Source organism: Haliotis rubra, unplaced genomic scaffold, assembly GCF_003918875.1.
Source record: "Haliotis rubra isolate DU_JTF1 unplaced genomic scaffold, ASM391887v1 Scf1126, whole genome shotgun sequence".
NCBI classification, from domain to species: Eukaryota; Metazoa; Mollusca; class Gastropoda; order Lepetellida; family Haliotidae; genus Haliotis; species Haliotis rubra.
Window position 1 is genome coordinate 116137 of NW_025765033.1, and position 16280 is coordinate 132416.

General features: G+C 37.6%; 1 protein-coding gene across 1 annotated transcript in view; it reads right to left on the reverse strand.

Moving 5' to 3' along the window:
- Positions 1-1091: 1091 nt before the first annotated feature.
- LOC124290640 (tetratricopeptide repeat protein 41-like) overlaps positions 1092-16280 on the reverse strand; it is a 61709-nt gene continuing 46520 nt past the window's right edge. The window contains 5 exon segments of the mRNA XM_046727418.1: positions 1092-5679; positions 6712-6804; positions 8142-8248; positions 9341-9490; positions 11448-11601. Of these exon segments, the coding sequence (XP_046583374.1) occupies positions 4418-5679; positions 6712-6804; positions 8142-8248; positions 9341-9490; positions 11448-11601 (1766 nt within the window). The 3' untranslated portion in view covers positions 1092-4417.

The following is a 16280-nucleotide window of genomic DNA, read 5'->3' on the forward strand; positions in this document are numbered from 1 at the left end:
CTCCTTCTGTACTCGCTTTATGTACCAGATGATACGTGTTCAAATAAAACGTGTGAAAACCATTCTATTGCCAACTTTTCTTGAGCCAACTACACTCACTCACTCACTCACTTTGGAATCATGGCGATTTCCTTGCCTCAACATGTGTCAACCATGTGCTTAAAGAAAGTATAGGAATCGGGCTAAAAGGGAAGAATGGTCCTCTCATTAGAAGAGAAATAAACTTGGAAATTTCTGCAAAAGGGTATGCCAAAAGGTACTTGATCGTATGGATGTGTCCAAATGAAAGCCCAAAACTGTTACCAAAAGAGGCCAAAAAGGGGCAAATGGGATATTTGAAAATAAAAATAATGAACATATAATCACACACGTCACTGAACACAAAAACATTTACATCCACTTCCTCTTGGTCCTCCATTCCACTCGTAGTTCTCATTCTAGTCACTATTGTCGTCACTTTGAAGGACAGTGCAATAATCGACATAGGCCATAGTTGTCAGGCTTCCTTTTTGTCCTCATTGGTCTAATCTGTTCAATTGCAGAATATCTGTGCTGGCAGTTAGGTGCCCTACTCTGAGTGCATGTTCTAATCCCAGATCAAAAACGTGCTGGAATCTCTTCTTTACTGAGACAGTGTAATCCCAAATATAACATTTGTCAATATAAAAAAAACACTGAGTCAAATAAAGTTTACCATTCCTATCATGGCCCTCCAAAAGGTTTGGTTTGTTTGTTTGCGGTCTAATGCCACACTTGGCAATATTCCAGCTACCGGTATATGACGGCGGTCTGTAAATAATCAAGTCTGAGTCAGACAATCCAGTGATCAACAGCATGAGCATCCGTGTACGCAATTGGGAACCAATGACATGCGTCAACCAAGTCAGCGAGCCTGATCACCCAATACCGTTAGTCGCCTCTTACCACAAGCAAGGGTTGCTGAAATCAAATCTTACTCAGATCTTCACAGGATCATACGAAGATATGATGCAAAAACTGCAAACACACAGACAATGTGACAAAGCATGGCACCATTAGCCTACTTAATTTTCAGTCAGGTCAATAAATTAAAAATGCACCCAAAGTCAAAATGATGTAAAAGGTGGTTTTATTTGCAATGAATGTGCTTGGAATGTTCTTTCAAGCACACATCATGTTAAGATTATACATTTACAACAATCTCCATTTCTGAAAGTGGAAATTTCATTTTCCTCTACAACATAATGACTTCATAAAAAAAAAAAAATTCTGAAGTAATTCTCACAAATGTCTAATCAATAACCACAAAACGAAACAATTGAACTAAAATAATACTTTTTTAAATCTTGAATTCAAACCTGCCATGATACTCCATACAATCTATAAAACATAACTATTGTCTGTAGAGACATTCTTCATAATTTCTTACTAAACTATATTCTTTGGGTCATAAATAAAGTAAAGCTAAAAAAAGCCATCCAATCAAATTACACTAATGACCAAGAGCAGTTCTATGTATATCATAGTACTGAACAAAAGTACGGAATGAATCCAATATTTTTATCACAGAAAACTAACCAGATTACATGCTGGACAACAAGGATGAATTTAATGTATTATCAGCAGCGTTGAGACATATTGTATTTAAATAAATATAAACTTCTCCTGCACCTGGGTCTGAGGATTTGTTTAGTTTATATATAGAGCTGTGACGATATATGGTAGTATCAATAATTGTGACACTGATAAATATAGCGATACTTTTTTCGTATCATGATATGCATCGTTGACCTTAAACTCCAGGGTCCAAACCTATACACAGATGGGGTGTGGCCTCCTTGGCTTGTCAAAGCTGTCTTTCGGTGTAAAGTGATGCAGTATTCAAGTACAGTCCATGAAATATCACAAAACTGACTCACCGGTTCATGATGAAATTAAGCCATAGTGTAAAGAAGTATGTTATGAAGGCTCACTGTAAAATGTATGTGTGCAGACAGCCTACAAAACATACATTTTGAAAATATATTTCTCTTTTCAAAATCAAGACTTGAATTTCCTCCTGTATCAGTCTGGTGACCAGCGGAGGTGCGTTTCCATAGAAACAAGCCTATGAGTTGGCTAAAAGTTTCATTCAGGTTTTCATATTTCAGGGAGGCTGTGAAAATGCCCCCCTCCCCACTCCCTGACCCCATGCTGTGCAGAGTTGGGGCTGTTCACTTATTTGATACTGACATCACCATGCTGAAGTTTGTATTTTCAGAAAATAAGTAAAAATTGAAATTTCATACTTGCTAATCAAATTAATCTCTTTAGTCATCAAGATATATTGTGAAAGGGTTGTCAGGACATTTACTCTAAGGCACTATCTATTCTAGTAGTAAATTCCAATTGTTAAAAGAAAATAAAGATAGCATATCGTGATATACATCAAATTGAATTGTATCATTTCAAGATATTGCAATGCGCATCGTATCGTGAAATTTCTGTATCGTCACACCTCTATTTATATATAAGCAAATTCTACTTGTAAAATCATCACAAATCCATGTATCAGCGAGAAGTCTATAGAAATAATTTATGGAATTAAACATGAAATTTAAAAACAGGTGTCACCTGTTTAACCGGTAAGAATCATATTCAGTAGTGTTGACACAAATGACACAAACATGAAAAACATTAAAAAATTATTATCATCAGTAACATTTGAAAAAATATATATTACTGTCATATCATACAGACTTTTATCATTAAAAGTATCTGACACAATACTGATTGTCTGTATAAGAACATCGCTACGAGAGATTCTTTCATGTTTTCTTGATATTATCAAGCACTGTGTTCTGAGACAGGCGACCTGGCATCACAATTTGAGAGTTTTCACATGACATTATTAAAGTAATAATCTTAAAGAAAAATATAATAGTTCTATATTTACTGAACTGGAAGAAATATTTTTTCTCCCATAAGTTACGCATCATACTGGCCTTCTTGTAAATGTTATTTTGGAACAAATATCACAATATCTCATATAAATCAAAAATAAGTTAAATTAACAAATATTATTAGTTTCATAAGTACACAAACTTGATACATGAGACACATAATATATTTTTTGCGTCAAAACAACTTAAACATTACCCAACTTAATTATGCAGCCCTCTGTTGTGAATAACAACTTAGCCCACTTTCCATTGTCGCTGACCATTGGGAGAAACAATCATTAGGCTGATTATTATCAAGATGGGTTAGGAACCCATATAGTGGTCAAACTTGCTTATCATCATCATTAACGTATTTACCATAATAAGTATGTAATAAATATCCTGCTCCAAAAATTCCACTTGACCAAATTCTAGATCAATCACTTCACAATGTTGAAATGTGCACTTTAATGTGACCAAAATATTTCATCCCAGAGCATATTTTATTGTGTATAATAACAGAAAACAGTAATGTGTGAGTGAGTGGGTGTTTATGCTGCTTTTAGCAACATTCCAGCAATATCACAGCAGGGGACATAAGAATGCAGAAACATGGAAGAGGAATATAACGGCATAACAAGTATATAACCACATAAGTTTCATCAAGTTTTGCTCACTACAACTCAATCTCTGAGAAACATGTAATTTTGTGTGTAAATCAGTTTTTATCAGATCATTCATCATGGAAGCACAAGGTAGATAACTCTTTCCAACTACAAATATAACAAAAGTAAATACAATTCAGATGAGCATATATATTTTGATATAAAATCATAAATGAGACACAGTTCCTCCTGAAACAGAAACATCCTGATCTCCAAGCTACAGATAAATATAACCTGAAAACTAATATTTATATTTGGCCTGGTTTGTATGTGAAACACATCTTAATATGGGAATAAATAAATATATATATTTATATAGAATCATATTCTATAATTTGCATAATTTACATATTCATTGGTATTTTGAACAGAAACATGTAAGGCAGTCACCATTGCCAAACTCAAAGTGTCCCATATTATAGGAATCTGTATCATTAGTTTACCCAACCGTTCTTACCAGCTGTATAATTTGTTCCTGTTTCAGGAATAAGATTAACCATTGTTTCCTGATACTAGAGCAAGAGATTAAAAGTATAGCAAAATATGTTACATATTTCATGTCAGACTTGATCAAAAATACAACACTGGTTTCTAACATTTGAAGAGAAAAATAAGCGATTAATTTTAAGTGGATCAATGATTACTTTGTTAATTAAAACTGTGAAAAACAGATCTTTCTCCTATGAAGCAAAGGGAAATATTTAATAATTATTTTTACATACCTGTACTGAGATACAGAGAAGAATGGTTACATAAGCGAATACCCTGCATTGACTAATATCATACATCATCTCTTCATTCATAAATTTACATCTATGTACACAAAACCTAAAACAAGAGACAGGGCAGATATTAGGTAACAACCACAGATTCTGGTTTAAAGGAGACGACAGCATAATTCAATGCCATACCCTCACGGATTGTCTCCCTTTGTCGGGAATCTTGTGATGGGTGTGGATTAACAAGCACAGGCTCAGACCGCTGTGCCATGATGATCTTCCCTACAGCATGCTTACGAGATACAGATTCCTTTTGTTTCACACCATTTATATTCGTATTTACTCTGCTTGACGAACTGGAAACTGAGTTTGGTCGACTCTGGGATCGCTTCGATGGAACTGGTTCTTCGTTTGTAGGATACCTGCCTTTGACGTGATACCAGGCTGCTTTGTGATGAACTGCTCGCTTCATATCCCGGGGTATGCCGGGCTTGTCCAGTAGACTGTAGATGGAGCTGTGTGGGCCCGAGATGGAGCGGCAGTTGGACACGTTGATGGCGTGCGGTCCCGGGATGCTGCAGCGAGACCGATGACTCTGGAGGCTGCTGTTGGTGAGGCAGGAAGACGAAGTGCCTGTAGTGTAGATCCCTAATCCATCTCCTCGATTAAAGTTGGCACTGTGAGTCCTATTGGGCATGCTGAGCCTAACATTTCCAGCATTGCCATACAAAGCAAAAAGCTTCAGAGGAGCACTGACTGGTCGGGAGTCCACTTTAGTTTTCACTGGAACCTTCTTTGGCGATTTCTGAGGCTTGGCAGCCATTTCACTAGCATAGTTGTCAATCTGCGGCTCTGAGACCGTGACTGATGGTTTTTTGGTATCATCCCCATCACCGTCCCCTCCCCCTGCAAAACTGAGGTCCACAGTCAGCCTCCTGATTGAAGAATCTGATGTCAAACTGGAAGCGTTCGTCTCGGACAGAGGCACAGTTTTACCCATATCTAGGGCCTGCTGAAAGCGTCTCTCCATTGAGCCCCTTCTCAACAGCTTTGGTCGGTCTGAGTCTGTCAGAAGTCTCTCTGAAGCACTCATTACACTAGCAGAGCTGCCCATTATGCTGAGAGGACGATTGTGCTTCAGGAGGTCTTCTCTGCTGACAGATCTCACACAGTCACGATCACCATTTCTAAGTCTGTTAATGGTAGTGGATGGACGGAACTTCTTCTTCATAGCTGAAAGATCTTTATCTCGGAAGGAAAGACTGCTGTAGGGGTTGGATGGTGTCCGAGTGTCAGTTGGTTTGGCAGGCCCAAACTCATAGTGCCCCAGTCGAAGCATCACCTCCTGGTTTGTGAGGTACTGCTGGGCGGCCTTTGTGTCTGGGTGGTCTCCTCCTGTAATTAGGAACAAATTATCAAAACACTGAAACCCAAACAGAATAAATATAACTCACTTAACTAGGACTGCATAGTATTATCACTGTACTCTTTCAAACAGTACTTATTGTAACATTTTACCTGAGTTTGTTCAAAATTGCCTCTGCTCACCCAGCAGAAAATGGGTACCTGGTGGGATAAGTCATGTAACTATTAACCTTTTAGCACCTCACAAACAGCTTGGGTTACCCAGGGTAATACTGTCCATTATGATGTATGTGCTTAGAGCATGTCCCTGTGACGTTGAGTTCAGTATTATATAACTGGCCACATTATTAGATATATTATTATTATATTATCTCATATCAGTATCAAAATATACTGTAATACAATTTATTTGCCAATGCACAGTCCTACACTTACCAATAAATAGGAATATACTTGGAATTCGTACAGCACCATTTGTAAATGCTATACCAATCAGATGACTGTTACAGCCCAAGGTCTACAGGATGATCTCTCTTCAGGAGCATCCATTTGATTTCAATGCCTCATATAGGGCAAATTGGCCTTCAAACAGGTTGCAACCGCCCCATGGTCGGTTAGAGCCGGAAGGTCGGCTGGTTCGATCCCCGACCGCGCCATACCAAAAGACGTTAAAATATGGTACTTGTTGGTCCCTGCCTGGCGCTCGGCATTAATGGGTACAACAAGGACTGTCGGCTCGGAGTCAGTATAATGTGTCTGAGTGGGGTATTCATGCTTCACTGCGGCATGGTATCTCAGTGGGCTAGCACTATAAACCCAGCTTCAGTCTGGGCTAGTACAAGCAGCCGCACATACACATACACACACATGCACGTTGTCATATGAGCGAAATATTCTCAAGTACCATGTAAAACCCAATTTCACCTCACCTCACCTCAAACAGGCTGCTGCTGAGCCAAGGTCACAGATCTGAACAAGGAATTTGGATGCTTATATCACTGGGCCACCTGTCTAAAAGTCTAAAGGATCACTCCATATAATCCCGCTCACAAAACAGCTTACCTAATCTTGTTGTGCGAATGTCCAGAGCTTTCCTCAGTAATGTTATGGACTCCATTTTGGCTGAATAACTTGGCTGCTCTCCAATCAAACAACCTGAATAAAGACAAGCATGCTCCATACATTTTAACATCATGAACACACTGGAGAAAGACTTTTCAGGACAAAGTCACAGGTTTTTTTATACTGCTGTTTAATGACTTAATGACAAAACCATCCTTAACATTTGTATTGTCTAACTTGTCTGGCACATATTTTCAAAAAAAGTTTGCAGTGTGGTAAATTGGACAAAATACATCATAAAACATTTAAAAAAAATACTACTAGTATATATTGTCTGCTCGGTTTTCATCATCCCAGCTGCCATGATCCACTGAAAATATATTTCCAGTAAGACATCTTTTACTGAAACAAGAAACCGACTTCAATCCAGATCATTGTGTGAACTATTTCCATAGAAATGTGATGAATTATCCATTAAATCTATGTTTCTGACCAATTCTTTAAAGAAACAGGCTTGTTTTCAGCATTTAAGGCATCTGTTCCAATGCTGATACAGTGTCGTTTTGAAGACAACATTCAAGATTTCTCTATCAAGTATAAAGTTTATCATGTATATTTCCTCATGTCTGCAGTTTTTATTGCTTATATATCATGGTGAATTATCCACAAGCTTAACTAAATGAAAACGAAGTCTTATAATAGGTTCCAAATATGGTAATACCATATAAATTCATGCATCCAATCACAACAAATTGTTAGTCAACTGATATGAACACATATGTTATATTTGGGATTACACTTTTTCAGTAAAGTACAGATTCTAGTACTTTTTGGGGTTGAGTCCCATCTGGGATTCGAACCCACACCCTCAGAGTCAGGCACCTAATCGCCAGCACGTAAAGTCAGACGCCTAGACCGCTCAGCCACCGCGGCTTTCACAAACATGGAAGTCGGACAACTGGTAGTCTAGACTGCGGACTTTGTGTACCCCTCTGATAAGTGTAAATTTGCACGGCTCCCACGGCCGAAGTTATGAAATACACAATGCCAATTTAGAAAGTGGTCAAATGTAACATATGTTATATTTGGGATTACAGTTTCTCAGTAAAGTACAGATTCTAGTACTGAGAAAGTGTAATCCCAAATATAACATATGTTACATTTGACCACTTTCTAAAATGGCATTGTGTATTTCATGATATGAACACAATACTTGACAAGGTTTTAAAACCCAGTCCATTTTTTGATTAAATATATCCCCTGCAACATATGCTTGTTGTTAGAGGGAACTTAATAAATCGTGTGGACTCATCATATCACAGCTGTTTATTTTCAGGTCCAAACTCAATAAATTACAGACTTCAGCCTGGGATATCTGGGATACTGCTTGAAAGCAGCCTTAAAACAAACAAACAAACAAAGAAACAAACCCAGTTCATAGAGTATCTCTGACGTGAGGAGGTGGTTTGAGGTGAGGCACTGTTCTCGCACCTCTATGGCCCGACTGTACAGGTGTTCTGCTTGTGCCTTGTCACACCTGTACAGGTAAACACAGGTGTTACAGAAAAACAATGATCATCTTAAAAATGTATTTGAGACAAAACGTAAATGCAATTTATTCAAGGTTCTAACTCCCTAAACTTTTGAAGACACTGAAGAGCTTTAAAATATTCAGTTACTCAAGTGTGAATGTAATGAAGAATTCTCTTGAATCCGTTGATTCCAGAAGTAGATATCAATGAGCCCCTGTGTGATTTCTCCATTCTTAAATAATGTTATGCGTGATAAATGATTTCTCGGTTATGCTCTGTATTAGGCATCAATTTTACGTGTTAAAATGCATTCCCGGCTAAGTGAGTGAGTAAGTATGGTTTAAAATACACCGCTTTTAGCAATATTCCAGCAATATCACAGCAGGGAAATCAGATATGGGCTTCACACATTGTACCCATGTGGGGAATTGAACCGGGGTCTTTGACGTGACAAGCGAACGCTTTAACCCCTAGGCTACCCCACCGCCTCATTCCTGGCTAAGAATTGATTGTGACAACAACAGCATAATGGTTTTATTAACTGAATGTATAAATGATCTATGCTCACATAATCCATAGTTCATACAGCAGGTTTAACAGATTTAATGTAATGCCCCAATTGTGTATCTGTAAGTAATTCTCATGTGCCCAGAGGAAGGAAATGACCAGTCCTCAAGTTAATTTTAAATTCTTAAGTACCAGAAATATTGAAAAATGTTCTGTCCCATAAGTGTGTCAATTTCTGAAATGAAATGTATGTGAGAGAGTATGGTTTTATTCTGCTTTATGCAATATTCCTGCAATGCTACAAACTGGCTTCACATATTGTACCCATGTGGAGAGTAGAACCCAGGTCTTCAGTGTGATAAACAAAAGCTTTAACCACTAGGCTACCCTATTGCCCCTCTGCAGCTGAAAACAAATGTAACTGAGTATGGTTTAAAGTTTGTCAGCTTTCTCAGTACCCAGAGTGCATGTCATGCCAGAAGCAGTAAACTTTCAGAGGTAGGACAAAACAGAGCGCAAATATGTATTGTTCATGTTCTTAAAAGACAACTGTCACAGAGCAGAAGAGTTCACATTTGTACAAGACATACCCTTTGTTATTACTAGTGGAAGAAAGTAGTCTGGCAAGCGCTACCAGCACATCAGCAACCAAGGGATGACGTTTTCCAAACCACTGTTCACGTAGGATGAGACACTGACGTAGACATGACTCGGCTCGAAGACAGTCCTGTTGTTTGTGCCTACCAAGCCAGAAATATCACAGTCCATACACAGATATTGATTAAATCTCAAACGTTCACCAACTGTAACCTGTAGGTATGGTGTAATGTAAATGAATTTATTGATAAACTGACATCTGATATATCAAACAATAAGATCTCTACAGGAGGTAAGTAAGACTGTCTTATCTCATACACAACACTCCAGGAGATATCAATTTACTTATCAATTTCAGAATAAGATACTGTCAATATCTTTTTCAACCAGGTCATATCTTTCTTCAAGGGACTGGTCATTTATAACCTCCTCTAACGTTTGTCATATTTTTGGATGACTCCTTGTAAACTTGCACACCCATTCTAATAGACAAAATGCAAAAGCACCTATATTTTACTATAGATGTCCATTTCACAATACACTTCCTATACATGTGTTCTAGCTTTGTATGAAACTCTCCTAGAGATATGTTTTGTCAACCCTCCACTGATTGCCTCCAATGATCAATTCACCCCATAAAGTTGTCTGTATTCGTTCAGTTGTTTCTCATCTCAAACCTAAACCCAACAAGAGCTGGGGCGAAATAAAAAAACCCATACAAATACAAAAAGTGATTTTCACTAATGGTGTCATTTGTGGGAAACTTACTTTATGAAATTTTGAAATTTAGATCACTTGATAACAGTCTTTAAATAAATTAAAATAAATTAGAGTGGGTTGCAGATGGAATAACACAAATAAATATGGACATCCTAATAAATGTCCAATCCCTGTTATTGTGTGTGAATGATCTAATGTTTGTTTGTTTGTTTAACACATGACAATATTCCAGTTATATGGTGGCAGTCTGTAGATAATCAAGTCTTGACAAGACCATCCAGTGACCAACACCACGAGCATCAATCTACGCAAATGACATACAAGGACATGTCAATGTCTTAGTCGCCTCTTATGACAAGCATGGGTCGCTTACAGACCATCGCCATATAGCTGGAATGTTGGTGAATACGGCATTAAGCCAGACCAATTCTATTTCTTGTTTTACGGATCCGCCGGTCGTATTTTTTCCAGAATAAGAAAAAAATTAAAATTAATTTTCCTCCGCTCAAAAAATAAAATCCTAATGTTTTTATGGGGCAAAAATGTAAACTTACAAGTAAATGGTTTTTTTATTGTTTGCCAAAAGTAAATACTTCTAATATTTAGAAGGAATATTACTTTGGTGATTTTATTTTCATTTTTTTTCCCTCCTGCCTTTAGGTTTTCTGAAGACAAAAATCCTTACAACAAGAAATAAAATTGGTCTGGCCTAAACAACGAAAAAGAAGAAGAAATGCTTTACAGTCTGTGATCATGTACAGTGTCACAACCTCACTGTCGAGACCAGTTTCATGTAACAAAAAGATGTATAATTACAATCCTGACCCATCTTTAATTGTTCACTTATTAAACACAAACAAATCAAGCCAGGTTCCTTTGATAATGCTGTGTACGATTTCATCTATTCAACTATTTGAACAAAAATACAAACTTGAAAAATGTATTTGAATGAAAAATCACAAAATTTTGAAACGTTACTAGGGTTAATGCTTCATTCCAACAATTACTCCATCATCAAATAACCATTTGTAAGTTTCTTTTTCAGCCACCATAAACATGAATGTATACTGTATATTGCCTGGCAGTTCAGTACAAGGCAATGTTAAGCAGGAGAGCTTACACTTTATACAATTAAATTAAATTACAACAAATAATCAATAATCAATACTTCACAAGGGAGGAATATAACCTGTGAAAATAATCGGTAAACTAATCAATATGAGATTTTTGAGAGGCAGTTAGAAGTTGGCGAATATATAAGACGAGTAGAAGGGGAAAGAAGTAGCCCAGAAATGTCTTGTTATACAATAAAGAAGAAGTTGCCATCCATATACTCGTCTCATATGATCAATATTACACAAAAGCTGAAGGATGTCTCACCTTAGAATTCCAAGATGGTAGAGGATGGTCGCCCTCAGGGTGATATGACCTGGACAGTTCTCGATACTCTCCAGTGATTCCTTCAGCAGGTCCTCGGCCTCCCCTAGCTCTCCCTCACTTAGCCTGAGGCTGCCATGGTGCCCCAGTAGACGACCTGAACACAAAGGACATTGACGTGTGTCTGTTTGTTGCAGCACTCAGCAATATTCCAGATATATGGCGGCGATTTGTAAATAATTTGTGTCTGGACCAGACAATCCTGTGGTCAATATCATGAACATTGATCTACGCAATTGGGATATGATGACATGTATCAACCAAGTCAGTGAGCCTGACCATTTCTAACCCAGATCTTTATCAGATCAGCTTGTGATATCTTTGCACTTCTCTTGGTCTTCTCAGTTTCATTGCACCACATGTGATGGAATCTGTCTCTGTCAAGGCTAACAAAGTTGACCTGAAGGATTTATGACCAACCCTGACTATCTCCATATACAGTGACATATCTTACATAAGATACAGGTAAACTACCTTTATAGGGAACATGCTTATAACGAACTGATGTACACAACAAACTGATGTGTGTAATGAACTGTTACTCGGGATGCAGCCACTTGCTGTATGTCTCAGCCGAAACAACAATGGGCTTCAGTCCTTATAACTTTGTACATATTTGGATTCAAACCATCACCTACATGATGACAACACCAACCACTGTGCCAGATAAGAAAAGAACTCCATAACAACAATGTACCTATAAGTATTACCTTTCAACAAATTGTCAAAAGTAAGAACATATATTCAACTAACAGGCATTGTGTATGCAACAAAGCATTTCGCCCATTTCAGCCAATTAATACTCAACAGGCGGGTACACAAAGTATGTGATGTAGGCTACCATGTCGAGTGATGACTTCAACCTCGCTGGCTGAATGAGACTTCGAATGAGACACCTAATCGCTACCACAAGCATCAGCAATCTAACCCACTAACCCACCACAGCCTTCACAAAATGTCTGAAACCGGTAGTACCATAGTCAAAAGCTAATTCATTTTGTTGTGTATGCCAATTTGGTGGCTCAAAATCTGGATGAGATTAAACCCCCAAAAGTACTAGAATCTGTACATTGACAAGAAAGTGTAATCCCAAGTAAAACATATTTTACATCTGACCCGTTTGAATTCTTTGTGTATTGAAACATTATAAATGCCACACGAACAGGAAGCAAGGTTTAGTAACTCACAATGTGCAGTTCAACCTCTTGCCATTTTCCTCCAGACTCTTGATGACTATACTATACAAGTCTATGTGTATCAATCGGTTTACAGGAACAATCTGACTGTAACAAACGTGAGTAATGAACAAGCTCCACATACACAGAGCGTAACTGACACCAATGTTGGAGGTCTTTGAGTCGGAGACATTACACAATGGCCGACACCGGACAAGTATTTCACGCTCAGGAGAATATATTCATATACTTCAGGAAACAATGACACGCTTGACAGAAGGCCATTAGGGATTGTTTTGTATTGAATGTAACACATTTAGTACGTACACACAACAATGCTTTAGGGTTTGATAGAACTTGTTTTTTTGCTAAACAACATTCGATCTGTGTTGATAAGATCCAAGTGTATATTAATGCATTTGTTTTGGACACTAACTGTACTGAATTGAACCAGGGAATCGGAAAAAAGCAACATGTTGGTAGTTATTTATACCCATACAGAACTGTAGGTTCAAATGAGTTAACTATTAAAAGATTTAACCAGGTTTAAGATTTTAAATTCAAATCATCCAGACACTATAGTGATAATTGCTTTTATAGTGTATTATTCTCTTTTATCACGATTTAAACATGATTTGATAGAGGTAGGATATTTTTAGAAATTATATGATTCTCTTTTACTTACACATTATTTCAGAGGCAAAATATATAATTTCCAATCTAGAACTGTCTTAGTGTAACAAATACAGATCTTAGAACAAAAATAAATTGTGCTTTATTGTTTTTATCATTGATAAGGAAGAACATATTTAAATCATTTATCTAACAAATTAACTTTTGAATTTTTGATGATTATTTTTATTCCTATTCAACATCTTGTCTGGTATCAGTGAAATCATATGAATATCAGCAAAAGTTTTTTTATATGATAAACACAAAGTTTTAACTAAAAAGTCTCTAATTTTATAGCCCCCCTTTTCTTCTAATTTGTATATTTGAAAAGGATTTATGTTCAATCTTTCATAGATTTTCATGCATATTTGTTTTTGAACGAATTGAAAAGGACTCAATATACAACATGTCAAGAACTACCAGGAACAGAGGCAAAAATATAGGCTGTGGTAAATGCCTATCCTCAAGTACAGATTTCTTATAAAATACAAGATGAAATTATTGAATACTGCAGAAACTACATCACTGAAAGAAAATGTATCTCATAATTAATATGGGGTTTTACTAATGATCCCATCAGGAACATCAACAGACTACAACGACTACTCACCACAAACTTAATACCACAAATTCACCATGAAGGTACGAAAGCCCACAGCAATCCACCTCCTGAACCAAACAACTTCACACTGCATAGAATATACATTTAGACAGAGCTCTGTGACAAACTTGTCAAGGATCCAAAACCTCATTTGTCCTTCAGTCACAGGCAGAGGTGACATGCTTCTCTTGAATGCTGCCAAGTTAATCTCTTCAGGCTAAACTGCGTATTACCACATAATCCCATTTGCTGAGTGGCATATCATTACGAATTATAGATAATATGCTTAATCTTGCACTCCTGACTGTTGGCAGATATTCACAGCTATGGGATTTCTATGTAATGGTAATAAACAGCATATGGAGGGGGCTGGATTATCTCGGGATAGAGTGACCTGTGTCATGATAAAGAGATTCTAGTGGTGTTAGTATCATTATATTGTTTCATAACTACATTCAACAACAAGTATGGTTGTGTGTGGTCTGCATACAGCCCAGATCAAGAATCAGTTGAAGTTAAGCAACGTTGGTCACTGGGATGGGTGACCGTATTTGGCAGCTTGTCTCCTGAGATCTTGTAGGACTTCTGTCCTTGCCCCACAATGAAGCACATGCGAAACGTGGTTTCATCTTAAGCAATTGAGTTTGTTCAAAATTGCCTCTGTTCACCCAGCAGTGAATGGGTACCCGGTGGGATAAGATGGTCTTATGACTGTTAACCTTCTAGTGCCTCACAGGCAGCTTGGGTTAACCAAGGTAATATAATATTGTCTGCGGTTTTCACATAATTTATCCTTCGTGCCTTGAGATGGATATTAGGCGCCACCAATTATTATTAGCTGGACCACCAATGTGCTCTACTTTAACCATTTTACTTTAAACATATCCTAAATACTTTAAGGGCCTAAAGGCTCACTCTATGTTTTTTATGTTTGCCTAGGCTACAAAAACTTCATGTCTTCATGAAGGTAATATAACATTGTCTGCGCTTGCACATACTTTGTCCTTCGCGCCTTGAGGTGGATATTAGTGAGTGAGTGAATTAGTTTCACGCCGCACTCAGCAATATTCCAGCTATATGGCAGCAGTATTAAAGCTATATGATGGTGATCTGTAAATAATCGAGTCTGGACCAGACAATCCAGTGATCAACAGCATCAATCTGCGCAATTGGGAACCTATGACATGTGTCAACCAAGCCAGCGAGCCTGACCACCCGATCCCGTAGTCACCTGAGTTACTGAAGCTTCATTCTAACCCGGACCTTCACAGGTGAGGTGGATATTAGGTGCTCTACAATGTATTATATATTACTATTATTTTTATTATATCAATTAATCACATTTTTGTTGTTTTCACAGTAAATCCAGCATTCTGATTAAAAGGACCACCAACACACTCTACTTTAACTATTACGGACTGCCAGTGAATCCCAATAACAGTCTACAGAATTCTCTTTGTGCGTACAATGTATCTGTATAATCACAGACCATGGTGACATTCATGAATATTCCAGATCGTCAAAACCAGCCTTTGATGATCTAGGCTGAGAGGGAATGATGAAACATATCCTAAATACTTCAAGGATCTAAAGGCTCACTCTCCTTTTTTTCATGCTTGCCAGGATTACAAAAACTTCATGTCTTCAGCTTTCATCTCCAGCTCACATTCATCCACTTGTGTCTACCCGTTCTCAGGGAACCAGTGTTTGCATTTGACAGTTACTGACCATGTTATGTGAAAGAGCCGCCTTCTCAAGACATATTTGATCTGGTTCAATGCTGTCTGACTGTTGTTGTTCTTCTTCTCTATTCGTTTATTGACACAATCTCATGAACTTTGTTTTGGTGCTACCCTTTTCTATTGAATATGCAAATGTTTGAAAGAATCCAGATTCATACAGTTTACACATCATTTGTTTTATTCATACCTCCAAGAACTAAAAATGATACACAGTCAATACTTAAGGAACCCTGGTTAGATTGCATCCTATTGCTAGTTTAAAGGACAATCAAACTGGGAACCTATGAAGTATTTAGGTTGGGATTGGTCCTTAGCTTTGCTGCTTAAAAGTGGTGGATTAGTTGGTCAGGTTGGTAAATTGGTCAACGATTTTTGTTTGTTTGTTGTTTAACTCTGCACTCAGAAATATTCCAGCTATATTGCGGCAGTCTGTAAATAATCGAGTCTGGCCCAGACAATCCAGTGATCAACATCATGAGCACCAATCTAATCAGTTGGGATATGACAACATGTGTCAACCAAGTCAGCGAGCCTGACTACTTGATCCCATTAGTCGCCTCTCACGACAAGCATGGGTTGCTGAAGA